Below are 22964 nucleotides of genomic sequence, written 5' to 3' on the forward strand. Positions count from 1 at the left end.
CTCTATCCAGTTCCCAGGGTCTCTATTATCTATTCCTGCCTTGCTGGCTTGGATTGTTCCAACTCGTTTCCTGCAATCCACTCTTTTTTTTAAAAAAAAATATTTATTTATTATGTGTGTATGTTTTTTTTAAACAGATTTATTTATTACATATACAATATTCTGACTGCATGTATGTCTGCAGGCCAGAAGAGGGCATTAGATCTCATTTCAGATGGTTGTGAGCCACCATGTGGGTGCTGGGAATTGAACTCAGTACCTCTGGAAGAGCAGCTAGTGCCCTTAACCTCTGAGCCACCTCTCCAGCCCATGTGTGCATGTTTTTATCATAATTTATTTAATTTGGTTTCATGTGCATTGGTTTGAGAGTGTCAAATCCTCTGAAACTGGAGTTACAGTTGTGAGCTGCCATGTGGGTGCTGGGAATTGAACCCAGGTCCTCAGGAAGAACAGTCAGTGCTCTTAACCACTGAGCCATCTCTATAGCGCACCCCCCCACCTTCTATCTAATTTTTGTTCTGTCATTCATTTACTTCCGGTTTCTACTCACAAGAGAGCGTTCCAGCTTCGGCTCACGTTAATCCTTTTACCCTGCGTTAGTGCTCTTGCAGGCATTTCCTTTTCTGATATTCTGTTTCATATACGTACGCGGCTATTTGAAGCCTCTTTTACTGGGCCTTGTCTGCCTCTTGCTTGGACCAGCGCCTCCAAGGTCATCACAAGAACAAGGTCAGTATCTCTCAGCTCCAGCCTCTTACTGTGACTCATTCCATGATGGAATTGATAGGTCACATTTTCCATCACTCAGATGAGACGTTTGGGGCCAGAGAGGGAGGCATGTGCTTCAGAGCATACCGCTGGAGCGCTGGTCCCCGGCTTCCTAGAGCCTGGTCCACATTGACATCCCCTTCCATTCTTGGGCAGAGCTTGGATGTGGCCTTTGCCTCCTCTAGGGGGTGTTGCTGAATCAGGTTTTCAATCAGAGGGTGAGGAAAGCCAACTGCTCTCTCCTCTGCTCCCTGCCCTGCCACGCGTGCCAGTGTGGGGCAATCTCTTGGGCCTCCACAGCTCAGGGAGAGCTCAGCAGGGTCCATGAGAACAGCAAAGGAGAAAAGAAGTCTAGAGAGGACAGTGGAGGGGTGGGAACTGTGGTGGGTTGGTGGGTGCATACTTTCTACCAAATCACTATGTCTAATAAAAAAAATAGATGTCAGGTGTGGTGAGGTGTGCCTTTAATCCCAGCACTCTGGAGACAGAGACAAGAAGGTCTCTGTGAGCTCAAGGCCAACCTGATGTACATAATGACCATAGTGGCTACATAGTGAGACCCTGCATTAAAAAAAACAGAATTCTTTGTAGTGAGTGTCTCTGTTTGTGTAACTCTGCAGAGGAGTGCAAGGAGAATAACCCACAGCTGAATGCACTGGGCTCACTCCAGCAGATGAGTGGGGATGAGGAGAGGGACGGGAAGGGTCTCCCAATTGATTTATTATTATTGTGAGGATGTGTTGGGGTGCTGTGGCATACGTGTGGAGGCCATACACCTTTATGTGGGTTCTGGAGCTCAAACTCAGGCTGCCAAGCTTCACATTCTGCAACTCACAACCATCTGTAACTCCAGTACCAGAGGATCTGGTGCCCTCTTCTGGTCCTTGTGGGCACTAGGCACACAAGTGATACAGAGTCATACATGTAGGCAAGACATCCATACACATAAAATGTAATAAGAAGATATTATATGAACCAACTGTCCTGTACTCTTCTGAATGTCAAAATGAGCTGGGTGTGATGATGCACACCTGTAACCCCAGCTCTCGGAAGGATGAGGCAGGAGGATCAAGAGTTCAAGGGCAGCCTAGGCTACATAGCAAGATCCCCCCACCCCATCTCCAGAAAAGTTAACGTTATGAACGGAAAAATGGTTGAGGAACATTTTCTGGTTAAAAGAGATATGACAGAAAGCAACATGCAACTCACAGAGGGGCTCTTTACCTTGCTTTCTGGGACTTGCTCCCAGGCTAGGACGGGGATATCCAGGTGACAGCTGTTAATCATTCAGGATTGAGAGCTGTGCCCCTCTGATACAAACTCAGCTTGTTTTTAATGTCCAGAGGTGAGACACACAGCGATGCTTGCTTTACTGGCAATGTTTAAGCTAAGGAGACGGGATCAGGTGGGTTTTCAAATGACAGTTTCTGAGTTGGTGGTAAGGCTCATCTTTGGATGCTTAGTTATTGGAAGAGCTGGATGCTACAAGGACAGCCTTGAGTGGGTCGGAGTGGGCGTGGCTGTTATTAGCGACTATTAGAAGTGAGCACACACTTCTCGGTGTTTGGCTGGAGTTGCCATGTGTAGGACCACCAGGGAGAGAGAGGAAGCCTGTGGTCACTGTTTCATAGAACAAGCTGAGGCTAAGGGCTCATGCTTGATAAACCTGTCTGTGAGGTTACAATGTAGCTCAGTGCTGGAACACTTCCTGTAAGGTGCCCAGGGCCTTGTTCTGTCCCCAGCCACAAAAACTGAGATAAAGTATAAGAAAATCCCCAAGTGGCCTGGAGATGTAGCTCAGTTAGCAGAGTGCACGAATCAGGTTAGAGGTGGGGCCCAACCCATTTTAGTCTTTCAATATCACTTTAGGAGGCAAGGTTCTGGGCCCACAGCCACGACCATTTAAGATACTAGGAATTAGTTTTTGAGATACAGGGGGGCCTGGCAGGAAGGGGTGAGATGGATCCAGCAATCACACTGTTCCAAAGGGAATGAAACTAGTAGGTGGATTTTTTTTTCAGCACTGTTCACAATAGCTAAGATACAAATCACCTTGAGTGTCCCTTGACGGGTGAACGAGCAAAGAAACTGGCGTGAGCATATAGTGGAATACTACTCCGCCTTAAAAACAGAGGGAAGAGCTGTGGTTTGAAGCAACACGGGGGAACCTGCAGGACATTATGTTAAGTTAGCCAGACACAGAAAGGCAAAGATCACAAGATGTCACTTAACACATGGAACCCAAAACTGTTGAACTCAGGGGCTGGAGAGATGGTCCAGCATTTAAGAGCACTGGCTGCTCTTCCAGAGGATCCAGGTTCAATTCCCAGCACCCACATGGCAGCTCACAACTGTCTGTAAAAATCTTGTTCCAGGGGACCCAACACCCTCACATGGACATGTGTGCAGACAAAACACCAATGCATAGAAAATAAAAATAAATAAATATAAAAATTGAACTTGTAGATGTGAAGCACAAAAGGGCTTAGGAAGATGTGCATACAAAATTCAGTCGGACAGAAGAAATGGGTTTAAGAGTTTATTGCACAACACAATGACTACAGATAATGACAATGAACAGTCATGATGGTGACACATCTCATGAACATGCCACTAGGTGATTCTGTCATTGTGTGCAGATGGTTTACACAGACTGGGATGACAACAGTGTCATTAGGCTATATAATCTTGGAGTATATGACTATACTAAGTGCATGATTACACATGGTTGACAGAATGTTGACTTTTATATTTTGAGGCAGGGTCATACTCTGTAGCTTAGGCTAGCCTGGAACTCACTATTTAGCCTCATGATTGTAATTTTCATTTTAGACATGTCCTACTATGTAGCCCAGGCTGGCACCAGCTCTCAGGGTAGTGTTTTTTGTTTGTTTGTTTGTTTGTTTGTTTTATTTTGCCTCTGCCTCCTGAGTAGATGAGACTATAGGTGTGTGCCAATGTGCTTGGCATGGATTATATTCTTGGGAGGCAAAAGGAAATATGGGAGCCAGACTGAGGAGAGTGAAGATCAAGATCATGGCCCAGTCTAGCAGGACCTTGGGAGGGCAAGCCACTCAGAGGTGAATCTCCAGCAGATAACGCAGATGACACTGGCTCTCCTTGTATATGAGGTACTCACTCTGGCTGAAGTTAGAGCTTTGGAACGATGGGCATGGCACAGGTCGACCTTGAGGGACCACCACCTGCTGCCCATCCAGCTCTAGTTCAATGTCCTGGGTGGGATCTGAAAGGGATGGATTGTCAAGGGGTCATTGGTGCCAAGTGCTACCTATGTCTTGCTCCCTGTGACTTGCCACCTGCTACAGGGAGTACCACCTTACTCCCATTTTTCCCCCTGAAAACCCCAGACTAATGCTTGTCAATGGCATGTTTTTTTCAGCCCTCTTGACACCCTGGAGGGATTTGTTGACTCAGTGGGTGTTTGTTGGACGACTGGGGGAATCAGTTCCCCCAGGAAGACTGTATGGTTTTGTCTCTACAGTCCGCTCTCCTTTTTGTCTTCTGAGGATGTCCCCAGTCCCTTATGTCAACCCCACCTTTGTCTATAGACCCATCCAATATCTGGGGCTCACCAGGCTCTGTTTGGCCTCGGGCGATGACACTGTCAAAGCCAGGGGGTGGGCTCTTCAAGCTGGGATCATCGATGGTGATGTGGTGCTCTTTGCCTAGGGCCACCTCGCCCAGGAACATGTAGCCCACCTGGTGGCCCCCACAACGCATGGGAGTAACTAGAGGACAAAGAGGCTCATGGTAGGAGGAAGCAGCTCAGGCCCCTAACCAGCTCTTTCCTGCTGTGGCAGTGCTGTCTGTGCCGGTTCTGCAGCTCATGCCACCCTAGCCACCGTCCAGCACCCCTCATCCTGGCCTGCTCCCTCCCACTTCAGTGGCCTCCCTGTCCCTCCCATTCCCTTCCCCCACCTCCCACAGGCTCTCCACTAACGAATCAGTGATGGTACCCCAGGCTGGGAGCTGGGAAGGGGCACCTCTCCCTACTTTGTTTACTTTGTCATTGGCACCCCTCAGGCGAGCACCCCCACCCCTGGCAGCCTGTCTTTCTTGGGGTCCCCTGTCCTCTTGATAGATCTCTTTGTCCACCAAGAACTTCAGCTCTATCTGTTCTTGGTTAAACCTTGCTTTCTTGGCCTCGCACGTGATGGCAGCCTCCAGAGATGTGTTCAGCCTGGGCTGGTGGGGTCACTTGAGTCACTTAAGGACACCCTGACCATGAATTTGCAAGTCCCCGGAGATGCCTTTGGCCTTCTGCCACATACTGCCACACTACTGCCTCACACACTCTGCTCACGGGTTCCCTCATCTCAGTTCTGGAGCCCTGGAGCCAGGGCCAGTGTTCATGGGGGTGGGAGGGAGACAGAGACAGGGACAGACAGAATCAGAGAGGCAGAGAGAGACAGAACCCACCCCCATCCCTCTGCCATCCACTTCACCGCTGCAGCCACTGAGATTCTTCAGTGTGTACATCCACACGGGCTCTCTGTGGCTTTATGGTCCCGTGTCCCTGCCCCTCCTTCCGCACAGAACACACTGGCAAGGCTTGGCGCACGCAGCCTTCTCCCCTCTCCGGCGCGATTTCTCTTTTTCTGCTCAGAGTCTGTTTGCTGCTCTTACCCCCCACCCCTTCCAGGATGACATGTCCCTGACTGCCAGGTGCTTCTTGAGTTTTTGAGCCCTAGGGCATCTCACTGTGCACTCAGGTCAGCAATATTTTCAGGATTCCTCCCTCAGGACTGGGCCTAGCCCATCTTTGTGCCTCCACCCCAACCCAGGTCTTGGCCCAAGGGAACCTCACCATAGCAAGCTGACTTGCTGTTCTCTGAGGCAAAGTAGATACCCCTGCCAACACGGCCACCGGAGTGTGGCATGATTCGGAGACCACTGGTGAGGATAGCAGCCACCACGGCCACATTGGTGCCATGCCACAGCAGCCTCCGGTTGTTCAGTTTAGAGTGGGCCTTGAACCTGTCTCCCTGAGAGGGGAAAAGTGGAAAATGGTAATGACAACGTCACATGAAGGCTCATGGGTCCCTCCCTCTTGGATGGCGTGACCAAAGCTGAGGGCCCCATAGGTAGCTGGCATACACTAGGCCTGGTGGAAACAGATCAGAGATTTTGAGCCAACTTAGCAAGGGGCAGGTAAGTAAATGTTATCCCCTGAGGGACAGGGTGGTGATATAGGGGCTGAATACCCCTTACCTCCCCTTCTCTGTTCACTTTCCAAACATGTTGCAGAGTTGGGCATCTGTAGCTGTTGCCAGTCTGTTCCAGATAGGTCTGTATTGCCTGGGGAGAGCAGAATCTGGTGACCAAGGTTGGGAGACTTGGGGACCAGTGCCCTGTGGTCTCTCACTTTACAGCTCTTCTTAGGCCTGGACATGTAGGAGAGAATACGGAGAACCAGGGCTTCCCACGTACCTAAAGGGCGGGTGGGCAGAGCTCACCTTGTACTCGGGCCCCCCATTGTCCAGCAGTTGAAGCTGGCACTTGAGGAGTTGGTAGTCCCTGTCCAGTGGGTGTGGCACTTCTTCCAATTTCTCCTCCTCCCCAGAGGCTGCCTGCAAGGTCTGGGCCAGCTCAATGTCTGCCAGCACCTAGGATAATGAGCACCGGAGCTTGTCTGTTCCTGGCTTCCACTTCCACCTCCAGCCTCTTCCACCTGTCTGTCTCCACCCCATTTCTCTGTCTGGCTTTCTCCTCTCTTGGCCCTCAGCCTGCCCATTGTAACCTGGAGTCCATGACCATCTGCTCCTCTCCTCTTTGCCCAGTCTGTCTGGTACCCTCAGGGACCGCCTGCCCTCACCAGCAGCATGTCCTTCTTGGCCTGAAGGATCTCAGGAGAGCTGATGGGAGGAGGCCGGTTGCGGCCAAAGTTGTGTGGGATGACGGTGTAGAAACGGGAGGACAGTTCCTCCAGGCTCTGACCACCACCAGTGGGGTTTCTAATGGCCTCCTCTAGAGTTTCCAAGACCTCAAAGCCTCGTGCAATCTGCTGCTTGCTCAGCTTTCCCAAGGGCATCTTCTTCACATCTGGGGGATGAAGGGATAGTCTCAGTCCTGCACTCCCTGATATCGGGGGCCCTGCCCCTCCCCTCAGAGCCCCTCTTCACCCAGGTTCATGAGGGTCATCGCGTTCTTGAACATATCTTTGCTGAAGATGTTGGTGATGAGCTTCTGAGTGGCAGGGTCCAGGGAGCAGGGCTTAACCACAGTCCTCACTGGGCCTCCGTCCACCTGCAGAGAGAAAGCCTGTGTGGGCAGGAGCAGCTGGGCAGGATGCTCACACCGGGGGGGGGGGCAGGACATTTGTAAAGGCCCAGGCTGAGGTCAGAGAAAGATGCCAGTATTTGAGTGTACACTGCCAGGCAGGCAGGCAGGCAGGCAGGCAGGCAGGCAGGCAGGCCCTTCCCTCTGCCCCCACTGCCCTACCCCTGTCACCTTCATCACAGCCTCTTGAGTCTCTGCCTCTCCCTGCACTTCAATAAGTGTGTACTTGTTGGGATGGGCCACAAAGTGTTCCCGCTCCTCCCATTTGTTCTTAGTCTTCTCCCGAAATTTCTTCTCAAAGTCCTTCTTTGCATCTTCCAGGCAGACGAAGGGGTTCATCTTGGTCTGGCCCACCTCTCCCTGTAAGTGACAACTTTCAGGGGTGTGCCCATCAGAAATGTGTGCTGGCCTTGGGCTAGGCTGATTGCCTTTCAACGGCGGAAGGTGAAGTGGGACAGCCAGCAACAGTGGCTCTTTGGGGACTCTTGAAATGTGTGCAGAGGAGGGAGGTTTGTGGGAAGAACACTGGTAATGGGTCACTCACCACCCTGCCCCAGCGGTTCCAGCAGAAGAAGCGACCGTCCTCCTCCAGCAGCTGAATGATGTAGAACTTGTTATTGTTATTGCCAATGTTGGTCTGGTTTAGGGTACAATCATAGTCCTCGTGGACCTGCGAGGGGTGAGGCCGGAAGGCAGCTGGGCTGGGCATGGGCTGGGCGTGCATACTGGTGGACATCACAAGAGGTTCTATTTTGGCACCTGGTGTAATGTGCCGTTGGGGACACAGTCTGACTGGATTTGACTAAGGTTTGCTGTGGGAGAGGGAATTTGGAGAACACGCGTCTATTTCCTGGGTGGGGGAATCTGAAAGAGACCTGGCTCTGCCCTGAGGGCTGAGTCTGAGGGAGCACCGGTGAGTCCTGGGGAAACCGAGTCAGACCCCATCCTTGAGTGTGATGCAAGAGGCAACTCCCATGTCTGGTGGTCAGACCAGACACACCTTGATCTGACAGAATGTAGTACACCTCCCTCCGCAGTCTTAAGAAGACGTGTAAGCAATCCCTAGCTTCCTTGAAGACTTTGAGCTACTGGGCTAGAATAAAGACCCCCAAGGAGGAGAAGGTTGTGACCTGAACACGGGTGGAGCTCACCTGAGTTTTGGGACTGTGGCTGAGTGGGCATACGGGGTCCACACGGATGATGCGCTGGTCTGCAGGAGCTGCTCTGAGAGCCTCGGCGGTGGAACGGAAATTGTCCTCCTCCCCTGTCCCCTGTCGTCTCTTCTTGGAGCCCTCAGCCTGCACCGAAGACTTTCGTTTTGGAGCCATGGCTATCCTGGGGTGAAGGGTAGGGAGTGTTCAGGCTGGCCTTTTAAGAGGCTGGCCTCCTCTTTTTGCTATACAAATCCACATTTCTAAAACTGCACTTTATACCTCTGATATGCTCTCTCCCCTGGTGGCAAGTGTAACGATAGACTGCCCACCCTGCCCAGTCTGCCCACCCTGGGCTAGGAAGAAATCGGATCCCTACCCTCGCTGCCGTTCATGCGTGCCCTGAGGTAACAGAAAAAGTGAAAGCAGACTAGCCACTCCCACTTGTTGGCATCTTCCTTTCCTAGAGCATTTCCTCCTCCTGTCAGGAAGCTTGGATCTGGCAATACTGCTTACTGAATCTTCTGAGCTATGGGGTTGGGAGGTGGGAGAAGGCAGGGCGCTTACAAGCAGCACTTCGGCAGCCAGATCTACTCCTCTAGAGCTGAGGTATAGAAGTCTCTTCCTAACACTCCAGAGTTCAGGGGTGCTAGCCAAGGTCTCAGATAAGTGGCCTCCAACTGCCAGAGATAAATCACTTTTACCCATCCTTCCCTGACCCGCAGAGGACTTCAGAGAAGAGTCACAGGACACTCACCCAAAAGAAGCAGGACCCTGGAAGAGGTGGCTGTCACCCACCCGGTCTGGTATCAGGAATGCTGAGTGCACCACCCAAGAAACAAGTTTCAAGTTCGGGCTTGTCTGGTGACCCTTTTCAGAGCCTTCCGCTTCTCTTATGGTAGGGATTTCCCAGCAACCACCAGAGGAGGGGAAAGAGCATAGGGGGGTGTAGAATTCCAGCTATTTGGCAACGAGTGGGGTGAGTCAGAGACTGGGCAGGCCGAAGTTGGTGACTGTGCCACAGATGAGAGGACACTAATCTGGACACATCTAAAACCTCAGGACCCGACACACCCTTTGTGCAGCCTCGACCAGGCTCTTGCCGCACGTATCCGCTATTTGCCCGACTTTGACCTGGGTTTAGATACTGTCTACCTTCCAGGGTTGCCTGGATTCCATTCTCTATGTTTTAGAGCTTGGCTGAAAAGCCTTGTGTCCCCGCCCCAGACTGGAAAAAATTGAATCACTCTGGGAACGAAGAACTCAGCACCTCTCTCGCCCTCCAGTGGTTACGAGGCTCAAGCACAAAGAATGGCCTCCTAGCCCCACCCCTCCCTGGAAACCGGGCGGCAGTAGAGCGCAAGCGCCACAGGCCCAAGCCGGAAACAGGAAGAGAGACTTGCTGTCTAGGCTCGTCGGTGCTGGAGTTTATAGGAGCTTTGGGGGGCGTGGCCAACCGGTCTGCCCAATAGACGACTGGGGGAGTGACAGAGTCTCCTGGAAGGTCCAATGGAGCTGCGGAAGGCGGGGCCCGCCGCGCCGTAGGAGCCTATTAGGGCTCCGGGTCTTGCCATGCGGCCGGGGTTTAGCTGCCATGTGAGTTCTCCCGCTGCCACAGAAGCATCCTGATGAACATGTCCACCGCATTGGCAACTCGTAAGCGGGCAAAGCCGGCCCCCGGGCCCGGGGCCGCTGCGGGAGCCGGCAAGCGGCGGCGAAAGGTGAGCATGGCGTTTTCTCGGGCACGACCGGTCTCGCTACTGCGACAGCCATCGTTCCATCCCGGGGCACTCATCGGGGCTCATACCTTCGCCCAGGGCCCCATCCCTTTGCTCAGGGTCCCATCTGGATGCAGCCCCAACCTCTTTCTCCTACCCACCGAATCCTGGAAGGCCTTCCGTTTGGCCAGGGCCAAGAGCCACTGCCTTTCTCAGGCTCGTGAGCAAGAAAAGATCGTATTATTTCCAGGTCGACTCTGCTGGGGACAGAGGCAAATCCAAGGGTGGTGGCAAGATGAATGAAGAAATTTCCAGTGATTCTGAGACTGAGAGGTGAGCATTTTTTCCACCGAGGGGAAGGGTAAACTGAGGCTCACGGTGAATGGACGAGTCAGTGAGACTAGTAATAGAGCTGGAGAACTCAGGATTGCCGTTGGCTCACAGATCGTGGGTCTTTGCTCGGGTATCTGGCTGTGAGATGTCTTTTATCTCTGGTGTGACTATGGGCAGGGCCCTGGATCCTTGTGGGAGAGCCTGAGACTTTTTTTTTTTTTTTTTTTTTTTTTGTCTCATGGCGAGGACGCAGGCACAAGACTGGATTGAGAGGCAAGGGGAGAAGGTTGCAGGGCACACCTGCAACTTCATTCCATTTTCACGCAGTGTCACAATTACTGATGTCCTTGGAGTCCTTTTTGAGATGAAATCTCTGCTGTATTGCCAAGGTTGTCCTGGCCTCCTGGACTCAAATGATCTGACAGTTTTTGCTTCCTAGTTAAAAACGCGGTGTTTATTTGGCAGGTATATCTAGCCTTCCTGTGACTCTAACATTAGGGACTGGTTTTAGTGTTGGGGCCACAGATGGGCAGCAAGGGGAGAGAGGTGTTATAGGGAGGTGTGGATCTTGCAGGTATGTGTTCTGAGGAGTGAAGAAGCTTTTTAAAATAGGGCTTGGCGCCTGGCAGTGGTGGCACACGCCTTTAATTTCAGCACTCAGGAGGCAGAGGCAGGCTATTTCTGAGTTCGAAGCCAGCCTGGTCTACAGAGTTAGTTCCAGGATAGCCAAGGAGGATGCACAGAGAAACCCTGTCTTAAAAAAAGAAAACAAAAGCCCTAAAAAACAACCCCCCCCAAAAAAAACTGGGGCTTAGAGAGATGAGGAGTGTCATGGAGTGGTAGTGAAGGCATTCAGGGGTCAGAGACACGTTTGGGTTGTAAGTTTGTCATGGTGGAAGGTAGGAAAGATAAAAGGGCCTGGCGGTGATGATCCCAGCATTCGGGAGGCAGAGGCAGGCAGATCTCTGTGAGTTTGAGGCCAGCCTGGTCTACAAAAGCTAGTTCCAGGACAGGCTCCCAAAGCTACAGAGAAACCCTGTCTCCAAAAAAAAAAAAAAAAAAAAAAAAAAACCCAAAAAACCCAAAAACCAAACAAACAAACAAACAAGCAAACAAAAAAAGGGCAGGTGGTAGGTGCATATAGAATTCATAGAGGGGTTCGGACACTTCCCCATTTCAGTAGGCGATGGGGGTGACTTTATGGTTTCAAAGGACTGGGACAGGGTGTCATCCCTAGGGGTGGAGGTTCTCAGTTCAGGAAATCCTGATATCATTCTGATCAACTGGACTTAGCTGTTCTGTGTCCCCATCTTCCCCGACCAGGGATTCTCTGTGTAGCAGTTGTCCTGGAACTCTCTCTGTTTACCATAGATCCTTGAACTCATAGATTCACCTGTTTCTGCCTCCTGATTGCTGGGATTACCAGCCTGGCTAGCAATTCTGCTTCTAAAAGTCAATGACTGTTGCCTTAACTCGCACATAGAAACAGCCTCTTTTGATATAAGGTTTTTCCATGTAGCTCTCCTGGAACTAGCTATATAGACCAGGCTGGCCTAAAACTCAAGGACCTGCGCTAAACATTTTAAGTTTTTTGTTTGTTTTTATTTATATGTATATATGTGTCCATGCTGAGCTTGTGTACAGGTGCTCCAGAAGGACTGAGGGCTTTGGATCCCCTGGAACTGCAATGACAGGTGTTTGGGAGCACCAGTGTGGGTGCTGGGGATTGAACCCAGTTCTCTGCAAGAACAGCAAGAGTTCCTAACTGATGGCCATCTTCCCAGCCCACTTAAGTATTGTACAAAGTTGTATAACAAACTGTAACTATAGAAGGACCTCTCAGTTTTATTCTGTTGATCCTCTATCATGGACAGAAATAAGAGAAATGTATACACACGTAAAATTTAGGTCTGAAATATCTTTTCTTACAAAAGCTACTTTTTAACAAAAAATGATGCCAGATGTGGTGGTGCACGCCTTTAATCCCAGCACTCTGGAGGCGGAGGCAATTGGATCTCTGAGTTAAAGGCCAGCCTGATCCACAGAGCAAATTCTAGGATAGCCAGGGCTGCATGGAGAAACCACCTCTGGGAAAATGGAGACGAAAGAAAAAGCAGAATTGCTAAATCCAGGTTATAAGTTTTGGCATTCTGCTGAGCCTGTCTCTTCTACTTTCCTGTTAGTAACCTTTGAATAACTGACTGATTGGTTTGGGTAAACTCTGTATAGTCAGAACTCTGGGGTATGCCCTGGCTTTGACCTTCCTGAGAGGTGTCTCAGTTTTGAGGCAGGTGCTTACTGTGTAGCCCTGGCAGGCCTGAAACTTGCTCTGTAGACCAGGCTGGACTCAGATTCAGAGATCTGCCTGCCTCTGTCTCCCAAGTGCTGGGATAAAACAGAGGTCGGGTGGAGAGAGGGACTGGGAGGGGAAGAGAGAGGGTAATCTGTGGCTGGAATGTAAAATATACAAATAAATTTATTAAAAATTTCATTAAAAATAGCTAGATTAAGACGAAAAAGGCATACCCCACCACACTGGGCTTCCTGACAGGTTTTAAGATCCCTTCTGGTGGAAGTCCTGGGCATGATCTTAGTGGGTGCTGGGAAACAGAGCAGCTAACAGACTGGATGTCTTGTGATCAGAGGGACCACAAACCCTGCACTCCCTTAACACCTACCTCCAGCTCCCAGGAGCAGATTGAAACTTTTGAGTGAAGGGAGCATCCTCAGCTGGCCTGGCTTGGAAGTGACAGCAAGAAATTCACCAATACAGGGCTAAGTCAGTACTTCTTAGGATTCCTTTGGAACCTAGTCCTCGGGGTCCAAGGAGGAGGCTGGGGCAGCGAGAGATGTCTGTCTCTTGGGTTCTGCTGGAAGTCGCTGCCCTGTTTCTTGGAGCAGTTGTCTCCCTGGCATTGCCTTTTCTGTTCTGCATGTTGGATCTCCTGTTTCTAGTACCTTGTTCTACGTGTTGTCTTCTGTTTCTAGTACCTTGTTCTACGTATTGCGTCTCCTGTTTCTAGTACCTTGTTCTCTGTGTTGTGTCTCCTGTTTGTAGTATTTTGTTCTGCATGTTGCATTTCCTGCTTCTAGTACCTTGTGCCTTCTCCTCTAGTTTTTGAAGCTCCGTAGGAGGAAAGGATCAGTTCTTTGTCACTGTGTACACCTGACAATCCTTAGCAGGGAGTTTGAGATAGACTTACTCTGGTTTGGGCTGACCTTGAGCTTGTGGCAGTCTTTCTGTCTTACCTTCCAAATTCTAGGATTTTAGGTATGCCACTAACCCTGGCTTGATAATGTGTTTTTTTGGCGGTGGTAATTGAACTCAGGACCTTGTATAGGCTAAGCCCATGGTCTATCACTGAGCCATACCCATTGTTTGTCACTGTTTTGTCTAGGCACCTCCTCTTCCTCCTCCTCTTTGTTCTCTTTTTTTCCTCCCCTTCTCCCCTCACCCCACCCCATACTGGCTGTTGATTTCAGGACCTCAAGCATGTTTGGCTTCCTTTGCCACTGAGCTAAGTCTGCAAGCCTGCCATTGTTATTTCTGATCTTTTGTATACAACTTGGTTTCTCTTAGAAGCTTTTGGAATCTTCTTTTTCCTATATTGTTGAGCTTTTATAATCATTTCCTGGTGTTGGGGAGAGGTGGCCATTTTCACATTGTGCTGGATGACCCTGAGTGGGATCTTCAGTGGTCAAGTCTCAAGTCGCATCTGTTTTCTGCATGTGTCTTTGGCCCTGGGATTGGCAGGGGCAGGGTTAGCATTGAGGAAACCCAGTCTAGGGGCCAGATGAGTGGAACCAGCCCCTTAGACCCAGCCCCTTCTTTCCATAGCTTGACTCCAAGGAAAACAGAGGAAGAGGAGGAGGAGGAGCTAGAGGAGACTCCGCAGGAGAAGAAGCTACGTTTGGCCAAACTCTACCTTGAACAGCTTAGGCAGCAAGGTGAGCTGGGGGAGCTAGATGAAGGCCGGGGTTTCTGCCAGAGCCTCCCTGCTGTCCCTGTTGTAGCCCCAGCCATCTGATGGACCACTCATAGGTTCCCCCTGTTTGTGAGTGCTGCTAATCTTAGCCACCTTGTGGAGGGTGTCTAGGATCTCTAATGGGTCGGTATTCCCCGGGACAGACTAGACTTGAGGGGAGCGAAGCCCAGTCTGATAAACGAAGTCAGGAAGGGACTGTCTAGTTTTCTCTTCCCTCTGCTAGAAGTGCCTATAAGATAGTCATTTGTGCCTCAGCCCTGGGGTAGAGGGCTAGGCACGGGATGGGAGGAGGGGAGGGGATCTCAGCCTTGGACTGGTCTGTCCTGCACAGAGGAGGAGAAGGCTGAAGCTCGTGAATTTGAGGAGGATCAGGTGGCGGGACGCTTAAAAGAAGACGTGGTGAGTGTGGAGGGCAGCGGCGAGTGTGGGGGGAGACTGGGCCTCCTCCCAGTTCCTCATTCCTCTTTCTTCTTTTTGCAGCTCGAGCAGAGAGGCAGGTTACAGAAGTCGGTGGCAAAGGAGGTGAGTGGGCAGGGCACCTTGGTATAAGGTTAGAAAGAGTCCGTGCACTCACCTGGGTTGACAAGCAGATGGCTTAGTGCCCCTCAGGCTGTTGGAGTCTTTTTGTGGGATACAGTGGTAGATACTTAAGAAGATATGGCTTAGGTAATGAAAGGTCTTATTCTCGTAACCTTGGGTCCTGTTTTCCTTCTGGCTAGGGTGGGTGGGTAAGAATAGTTCTGGGTGGGTAGTGTCATCATGGTTCCAACTATAGTGACCTGGTCCCTATCTGCTCAGATCCAGGCCCCGGCTCCCACCGACATTCGAGTTTTACGGGGCCACCAGCTCTCTATCACGTGCTTGGTTATTACTCCCGACGACCTGGCCATCTTCTCCGCTGCCAAAGACTGCACCATCATTAAGTGTGAGTGAGACCTTGAGGGCATGTATCTGGTGAGGAGCCCTAGTGATGGAAGCTCCTGGAAGCAGGTTTGCTACCCAGGAGGAGCTTTGTGAGTGATGATGGAAGCTTCCAACTAGAGGTAGGGCCTCTGAGCTCCATGGAGCAAAGACAGGATTGTGTTGGGGAGCTGGCCAACGTTGTGCTGGATGGACACTGAATGGAATCTTTCATTGATCACTGAATGGTCAAGTCCCATCCTTCAGTTTTCTGCACACATCGAGGATAGGGACTGAGGCCTCAGATGGGCAGTTGGGCTGGGAGGTGTTTAAGGCTCTACACTGACCGATGCAGTCCTTGGTCCTTCTAGATTCCTAGCCTTCCACACCTGAGCCTAGCTCGCCTTCCAACTTCATCCGAGGAAGGAGTCATGCCAGCAGTCCCAATGCACTTCCCTCTCTCTCTCTTCACTTCCCTCCCTCCTTTTTCTTTTTAATACTGTTTATTTTGTGTGCGTGGTGTGCACCTATACCACAGCCCATGTGTCGAGATGTCAGGACAACCTGTGGCAGTCGAGTGGGTTCTGGGGACTGCATTGAGGTTCATGCACATGGCAAGTGGTCCCCACTGAGAATACCTCCAATCTCCAAGGCACTTTTAAATTCTTCTCCCTCCTTTGGCGGGGGGGGGGGGGTCACGGCTGCCATTGGGGACTATTGCTACTATTTGGCAGATGAGATCAAAGTGATTTGTGCAGACGCTCACAGCAGCTGAACTGGGTCCTCTGACCCAAGTACAGGGCTCCCTTCATGACGCTTGTTCATACAGCTCTTTCATACTGGGGGAGGGGTGGTTGGCTAAGTCAGTGGTGTCCCCCTTCCCAGTAATCTCTTTCCTCTCTTGGTGGCAGGGAGTGTAGAGACTGGGCGGAAGCTGCGCGTGATTCCTCGAGCCAAGAAGGGTACCCAGGGGCAGCCTTCAGGCCACAGCAGCCATATCCTCTGCATGGCCATCTCCTCTGATGGCAAGTACCTTGTAAGACTGGGCTGGCCCTGTAGGCAGGTGGGCGGTTTGGGTGTGCAGGGTGTGCTTGTGGCTATTGTCTTCATTCCCACAGGCCTCTGGTGACCGAAGCAAACTCATTCTAATTTGGGAGGCCCAGAGCTGCCAGCATCTGTACACCTTCACGGGACACCGGGACGCTGTGTCGGTGAGGCTCTGGGTATTTAGTGGATGCCTGCTGCGTGGGCCCACCTGGTGCTGGGCCCCAGCTCATCTTCTGGGGACCTCCCCTCTGGGTAGTAAGTGCTGTGGAAGGGTCCTAAGTGTGCTGAAGACATTGGGAGGGATGGAGATCAGGTCCAGCTGGTACAGGAGCCAGGAGGGCCTGAGGAGGTCCAGCTATTTGAGTACAGGCACGCGTGTTCTTGACTCCACATAGGGCCTCATGTGTTATCTTCAGTGCTCTGTGGGAGGAGGCTTCCTGTGTCACGTGACTTGCTTTAGGCGAGCCTCTCTGGGCCTGGCTTCTGTTTCCTCTGCTGTAGTCCTGACCCTGCTGCCCCTCCCCATCTTCTCTAGGGACTGGCCTTCCGAAGAGGTACCCACCAGCTCTACAGCACTTCCCACGACCGCTCAGTGAAGGTGTGGAACGCAGCCGAGAACTCCTATGTGGAGACCCTGTGAGTAGGCTCGGGCAGATAGCGTGTGAATGCCGGTTCACGTATCCCTCTAAGTTCACATGTGACTCTCTCTTCTTCCCCCCAGCTTTGGGCACCAGGATGCTGTGGCTGCATTGGATGCCTTGAGCCGAGAGTGCTGTGTGACAGCTGGGGGCCGGGATGGGACTGTGCGTGTGTGGAAGATTCCAGAGGAATCCCAGCTTGTCTTCTATGGCCACCAGTAAGGCAGTCTGCTGTGGCGTGCCGGGTCTCTATGGGCTGGTGAGAGGGCTGGACCTTGTTCCTCACACTTTCTCTTTCTAGGGGCTCCATTGACTGTATTCATCTGATCAATGAGGAGCACATGGTGTCCGGTGCAGATGATGGGTAAGAGTTGTCTTTCTGATGTGACTGACCACTGCTGGCTATGACCATTCCTACCTGTCATGGCCTGGACTTGACTCATGGAATCCATCTGGATCAGTGACCCTATCCATATTCTTCAGCTGACCTGTGTGCTTGGTCCTCCCTGCTGTTTGCCTCTGTCCTGCTCTTGCCCTTCAGACTCTCTTCCCTACCCACAGCTCCGTGGCCTTGTGGGGCCTCTCCAAGAAACGGCCACTTGCCCTTCAGCGGGAAGCTCACGGACTGCATGGGGAGCCAGGCCTGGAGCAGCCCTACTGGGTGTCATCGGTGGCGGCCCTACTTAATACAGACCTTGTGGCCACAGGTGGGTGCTCTGTGAAGGGGGAAAGAGGGGCACAAGGTGACTTGGTGTAGGTGTTACTCATTGACCCTCTGTCTTCCAAGGCTCCCACAATGCCTGTGTGCGGCTTTGGCAGTGTGGAGAGGGCTTCCGACAGCTTGACCCTCTTTGTGACATCCCCCTGGTAAGTGGTAAATGCATAAGCCTGTCTTTGCCAGACTCTGGGGGCCCCTGGAATGAGCTTTTTCTGCTTTTCCCACAAGCAAGGCCACTTACTGTCACAGGTTCTGGCAGGGACCCCTCTTTCCTCCTGCTCTGCCCCCTACCTCTCCGCCCTGTGCTGTCCTGGCTTCAGTATCCAGGGTTGAGAGTAGCATGGCCAGAGGGTGGAGGCCTGCACTGGGGTTAGCTCTGCCTCGCTGGTACTGGCTTGAGACCAGGTGGGGGTGTATGGAATTACCCACATTGGAGTGACCTGTGGGATTGTAGCGGGATATGTCAGGGGCAGCTTGAGTTGGGATGGCTGTTCTGGGGTTTCTCGTACCCCACTGCCAGGTTCCAGGCCCTAGGTAGCTCTTGACACACTCGATGGGCACTGCCTCCTGAATCCATCCCCTGCTAGGCTGGCTCTGTTTCCCCTGGCTCAGATTGGGAAGCTAAGGCTGCAGGGAGAAAGGACTGGTCTGCCTGACCAGAGATAGCGGGCAGCAGGTTTTCACCAGGCTCTTGATTGATATTGGCAGCTGTGGTGAGGACTGTTCTGATGTCTTTCTGTGTCCCCTCAGGTTGGTTTTATCAACAGCCTCAAGTTCTCCAGTTCTGGGGACTTCTTGGTGGCTGGAGTGGGCCAGGAGCACAGGTTTGTGATGGGGTTGGGGCTGAGGGCAGGGTGATGGGGGGCAGGGCTGAGGGCAGGGTGATGGGAGGCGGGGCTGAGGGCAGGCCAATGGAGGTGGGGCCGAGGGCAGGGTGATGGGAGGTGGGGCTGAAGGCAAGGTGGCACTGGCCAGATGGGACTGGAGTGCGGGGGGGGGGGGGGGGGGGGGGGGGGGGGGGGGAGTGTGGGTTTGCCTCAGCTGGCGCTCTCATTCCTCACAGGCTTGGCCGGTGGTGGAGGATCAAAGAGGCTCGGAATTCAGTCTGCATCATCCCGCTGCGCAGAGCCCCTGCAGCCCCTGTTGCTGGCTCCTGACACTTGTCCTTATTTAAGTGCTTTCTAGACCCTGCCCCCCCTTTTTGTATTAAAGCCTCCTATTTTAGACCTTGTTCCTCTGGTTCCTGGGAGGGTAAGCATCAGGGGTGTGTGTGACGGGGACCAGGAGCTGGCAGAGACCTGTGGAAGGGCAAGCTGTCAGCTGAATGCCTTTGGTTGTTTTCAGAGGACTGTGGGTGGGAACCTCTGCTGGCTTTTGCATGACCTCGTCAGCCAGCTGCTTTCCAAGATGGGCTGACAGGGTCAGAGTCTGCTCACCCATCAGCCAAGAAGCTCTGGCTTTCGGTTCTGTGTGCAAGTTCTAACTGGGGTCTGAGGATTAAATGGGATAGCAGGGCCTACATGTCAGGCTGACCCTACTTCCCTACCCTCAGGAAGCTGGAAGGGATAGACGGCCCCCGAAGTGGGAGTCTGCCATGCTTGACTGGGGAAGAGATCTTTGATCTGATCTCAGGAGCCCAGGCAGGGACCCTCTGGAGAGCGCACCAGAGGGATACTAGCTTCTACATGTTGGGTGGTTCACTCCTGTCGTAGGGGTGCAGCAGTGGAGGGGAGGAGAGACTGGGGAGGTAGAGGAGTAGGGCAGATGGTCAGGTGCCCCTCAAGGCTTTTTTGAGGAGTGACATTGAGATGTGAAGTGATGAGGAGAACACTGCCCCACCCCTGCCCCAGAGAGCTTGTGCTGGGTCAGATGATGGAAGAAGGGCAGAGGGAAGCCATGAGAGGATTGAGAGCTAAGTGACCCATTCTGGGTCCCATTAAAAAGATAACCAGGCTGATGGACAGCTCAGTGGGTGGAGGCACTTGCTGCCAAGCCTGATGACCTGAGTTCTGTCCTCAGAAGAACCCAGATGGTGGGAGGAGAGAACTGAACCCCAAAAGTTGTCCTCTGACTTTTACACACATGCCACGGCACATGCCATCTCGATAAATACAATAAACAAACAGAAAACAATCATCTAGCAGCTGCAGGGGGCGGGGGGGGGGAGGAGTGCTGGAAGGTGAAGAGGGGGGCCCCCGGAAGCTGTTGTCACAGGTAGGGTCATGGGAGAGGTGAGGGGACGGCAGCAGGTAGGGGCACAGCTGGGACTGAGGTGGGGGCTTGGGGACAACTCACGGATCTTGCTGATGGATGGTCTGGGGATGTGATTTATTTTTTATTTAGTTAAAAATATGGGCAAATAGAGTAGCCAGAGCATAGAGTGCTGCGGAAGACTATAGGTAGCTAGCAGGATCCCAGGTCAGATGGGAGCGGGTCCCAGGAGCAGTCAGGCTATGCTTGTTTGGGAGACCGAGAGAGGAAGAACTAATAAGAAAAAGTACGTGTGTAGGTCGGCGTTTGGGTGGGCCTTTTGGTGGCACGGCTGAAGTGCCGCCTGTGGGTTTGCGTAGGCTTCACCTCTGGCTGTGTTACTAAAACATGGTCTTTCCCAGAATGCCTACTCCTGCCTCCACCTGCTGCTGCCGCTGCCAAACCTCCAGGCCTCTGACGGTGGTGAGGGGCTTTCCTTGGGAGGTGTCCGTGATGTTTGGGCTTGAGCATGAGTGAAGGGGATGTGATGGGGGCACAGCTCTCTCGGGCCCTCACTTGACCCTGGATCTGAGGGCTCAGCGATGGAGGAGCAGCAAGTCCGCGCCCTGTGGTCCTTCAGGACTTGCGCAGCTCCGCGTTGCTCTTGTCCTTGTTCAGTCGGGTTGAGAGAGCACTCCCAGGGTGGATGACCGAGACCGTTTCGTCTGGGCTCATTGCCCACGCGCCAGTGTCCTAGGGAGCGAGGACAGATACCTGAGCGGCTCATTTCCAGCTTGTGCTCCTCACCCCAGGCTCAATGGTTTTCCCTTCCCAGTTGGTAAAAATTTCTAGAATGTGAAGAATTCCCTGGAAAGAAAAGTAGTTTTATACTCTTGCTTCTATATCGAGGCTTAGTAGATTCCTGTTCTTATGATTTCAAGGCTAGACTGCATTATTCTTGGGGCACCAATGTGTACTCAGGAGACTCCATGGGACGTAGTGTGTGGAGCGTTTGGATGGCACCCGCGTTGGCTGGTGTTGTAGAGTGTGTGGATAGGCACCCTGTTGGCTGGTGTAGAATGTGGAGCGTGTAGATGGTACCCCGTTGGCTGGTGTAGAATGTGGAGCGTGTGGATGGCACCCCGTTGGCTGGTGTAGAATGTGAAGCGTGTGCCTAGGCACCCGCGTTGGCTGGTGGTGTAGAAGACATTTTCTTTGGCAGCCACTCAGCCCTTGACTAATGCCACCTGGTCTTCCAGTCCTCTAACAGAGCTGTGTGACCACCTTTGTCAGTTCAACGCCTTCTCCAATGTCTGCAAACCCAACCTTGAGGATTCTGTATGGGAGAGCATGGTTTTCTTCCTATAATCAAGCTGCAAAGATGGAGCCTCATCAACATAGTTCCAGAAAACAAATTACAGAGTCCTAGAATTGAGAACCGCAGAGGATATGCAATTCATCTCCACATGTTTTTTAGTAATAAAAGTTGGCCTCATATCTTCTAAAATTGTTTTGGAAATACTGTGCATATATAGTTTTTGTTTTTTCAAGACAATTTTTTTTTCCTATGTACTCTTGACTATCCTGGAACTCACTCTGTAGACCAGGCTGATCTTGAACTCAGAGATTCACCTGCCCTGCCTCCTGAGTGCTGGGATTAAAGGTGTGCCCCACTATTGCCTAGTCACTAATTTTATTTATGTGTATGCCTATATGTGAATGTCACGTGGGTGCAGTGCCTGTGGGAGCCAGTAGAGGACACTGGTCACTTGGAACTGGAATTGACAGGCAGTGAGTTGCCTGGTGTGGGCTCTGAGAATTAAACTCAGATTCTCTTTTAAGAACAAGTTCCACTCAGAATGACACCCAGGTATCTGAATGATGCTAGGCCAGTATTCTACCCTGAACCAGGTCCCTGTAGGTGTTTTGATCATGATCTCAGTGTTTTCTTAGAAAGTGAGATTTCTCTGCTGTTAATGTAGCTCATTGCCAATGTCAGCTGACCTCTGGTGAGGCTTTTTCTTTTTTTTCTTTTTTCTTTTTTGGTAATAAAGCAATTCTTTTTTTTTAAAATTTACTTATTTATTTATTTATAAAAATTTCCACTTCCTTCCCTCCTCCCAATACCCTCCCACTCCCCCCACTCCCTCTCCTCCTCCCTCTCCAGTCCTAAGAGCAGTCAGGGTTTCCTGCCCTGTGGGAAGTTAAAGTTCCTCCCCAGGTCTAGGAAGGTGAGCATCCAAATAGACTAGGATCCCAAAAAGCCAGTACATGAAGACAAAATAAGACCCAGTGTCATTATCAATGGCTTCTCAGTCAGCTCCCATGTCAGCCACATTCAGAGAATCCGGTTTGATCCCATGCTCGTTCAGTCCCAGTCCAGCTGGCCTTGGTGAGCTCTCATTAGATCAGTCCCCTCGTGGTCCTGACATCCTTGTTCATGTTCTCCCTCCTGCTCCTCATTTGGGAGGAGCTCAAAAAGGACTTGGGGGCTCAGTCCTTTTTCTTTTTTTTTCTTTTTTTAAGATTTATTTATTTATTATGTATACAGTGTTCTGCCTGCGTGTATGCCTGCAGGCCAATTGAGGGTACCAGATCTCATTATAGATGGTTGTGAGCCACCATGTTGTTATTGGGATTTGAATTCAGAACCTTTGGAAGAGCAACCAGTGCTCTTAACCTCTGAACCATCTCTCCAGCCCTCTGGGGAGGCTCTTGTGGCAGATGGCAAGTGCATATGTAAAAGAGAGCAATTACATCACCCAATAGGAAGCCAGAAATTCAGGGGAGAACCCTGCAGTAGTCCTTTCCAAGGGTAGCGACTTCAGTGACATAAGGACCTCCAAGTAGACTCTAACTTACCTCCTAAAGATCTTTTAAAATTTAAAAAATTTTAAATGATACCCCCACCAGTGTGTGTGTGTGTGTGTGTGTGTGTGTGTTGAGAGGTTAAAAAAACAATGGTCACAAACGCCTGTACGTTATCCTTTCCAAATTGAGACTAATGGATCTTTCTGTCACTCTGCACCCCCAATCTGCCTCCTGCATCTCACGCACCCCATTAATTTCACACTGACACTTCTAACCTCACATGATCCCCTCCTTTTCAGTATTCCCCCCCCCCATTCTATACTAATCATATGCCTGGTGACTTCTGGGACCGGGCCTCTGGTGGACTCCTGGCCTCATGCTGTCAAGGCGGGTCTTTGGGAGGT

The 22964-nt window shown here is 51.5% G+C and overlaps 2 protein-coding genes across 6 annotated transcripts; one reads left to right on the plus strand and one right to left on the minus strand.

The window, feature by feature from the left end:
* Positions 1–3648: 3648 nt before the first annotated feature.
* Positions 3649–9124, minus strand: Parp3 (poly(ADP-ribose) polymerase family member 3). Of its 5 annotated transcripts, none has more exons than XM_048416959.3 (11): positions 8977–9124; positions 8220–8403; positions 7613–7738; positions 7240–7428; positions 6912–7035; positions 6605–6831; positions 6246–6395; positions 6001–6087; positions 5597–5774; positions 4362–4517; positions 3649–4012 (listed from the first exon to the last, which is right to left on the minus strand). In XM_048416959.3, exons 2-11 carry the CDS (start codon positions 8394–8396, stop codon positions 3843–3845), a joined length of 1584 nt encoding a protein of 527 aa, XP_048272916.1. In that variant the 5' UTR covers positions 8397–8403; positions 8977–9124; the 3' UTR covers positions 3649–3842. The 5 variants fall into 5 exon arrangements, with proteins under 5 accessions (XP_048272916.1, XP_048272917.1, XP_048272915.1 ...); XM_048416960.3 differs by having other exon boundaries at positions 8220–8398; positions 8977–9113; XM_048416958.3 differs by lacking the exon at positions 8977–9124 and adding an exon at positions 8599–8735 and having other exon boundaries at positions 7613–7663.
* A 494-nt stretch (positions 9125–9618) lies between these two features.
* On the plus strand, positions 9619–18783 carry Rrp9 (ribosomal RNA processing 9, U3 small nucleolar RNA binding protein). Its single transcript, XM_048416961.3, has 15 exons — positions 9619–9940; positions 10188–10270; positions 14109–14218; positions 14588–14655; positions 14737–14778; positions 15055–15181; positions 16068–16192; positions 16275–16367; positions 16739–16839; positions 16925–17059; positions 17143–17205; positions 17403–17548; positions 17629–17708; positions 18310–18383; positions 18623–18783. The coding sequence occupies exons 1-15, from the start codon at positions 9848–9850 to the stop codon at positions 18714–18716; spliced, it is 1434 nt and encodes a 477-aa protein (XP_048272918.3). The 5' UTR covers positions 9619–9847; the 3' UTR covers positions 18717–18783.
* The last annotated feature ends 4181 nt before the right edge of the window (positions 18784–22964 follow it).

This window comes from Myodes glareolus, chromosome 4 (genome assembly GCF_982192425.1).
Source record: "Myodes glareolus chromosome 4, mMyoGla1.1, whole genome shotgun sequence".
NCBI classification, from domain to species: Eukaryota; Metazoa; Chordata; class Mammalia; order Rodentia; family Cricetidae; genus Myodes; species Myodes glareolus.

What these genes read in the sequence shown, in the direction of transcription:
- Parp3 (XM_048416959.3), bottom strand. Translation starts at nt 8,396, where the DNA reads ATGGCTCCAAAACGAAAGTCTTCGGTGCAGGCTGAGGGCTCCAAGAAG. An exon ending in CTCAAGAGGCTGTGATGAAG is followed by an intron (nt 7,036 to 7,239) that starts GTGACAGGGGTA and finishes TTCTCTCTGCAG; the next exon opens with GTGGACGGAGGCCCAGTGAG. An exon ending in GATGACCCTCATGAACCTGG is followed by an intron (nt 6,832 to 6,911) that starts GTGAAGAGGGGC and finishes TTCATCCCCCAG; the next exon opens with ATGTGAAGAAGATGCCCTTG.
- Rrp9 (XM_048416961.3), top strand. Translation starts at nt 9,848, where the DNA reads ATGAACATGTCCACCGCATTGGCAACTCGTAAGCGGGCAAAGCCGGCC. An exon ending in AGAAGTCGGTGGCAAAGGAG is followed by an intron (nt 14,779 to 15,054) that starts GTGAGTGGGCAG and finishes CTATCTGCTCAG; the next exon opens with ATCCAGGCCCCGGCTCCCAC. An exon ending in AGACTGCACCATCATTAAGT is followed by an intron (nt 15,182 to 16,067) that starts GTGAGTGAGACC and finishes TCTTGGTGGCAG; the next exon opens with GGAGTGTAGAGACTGGGCGG.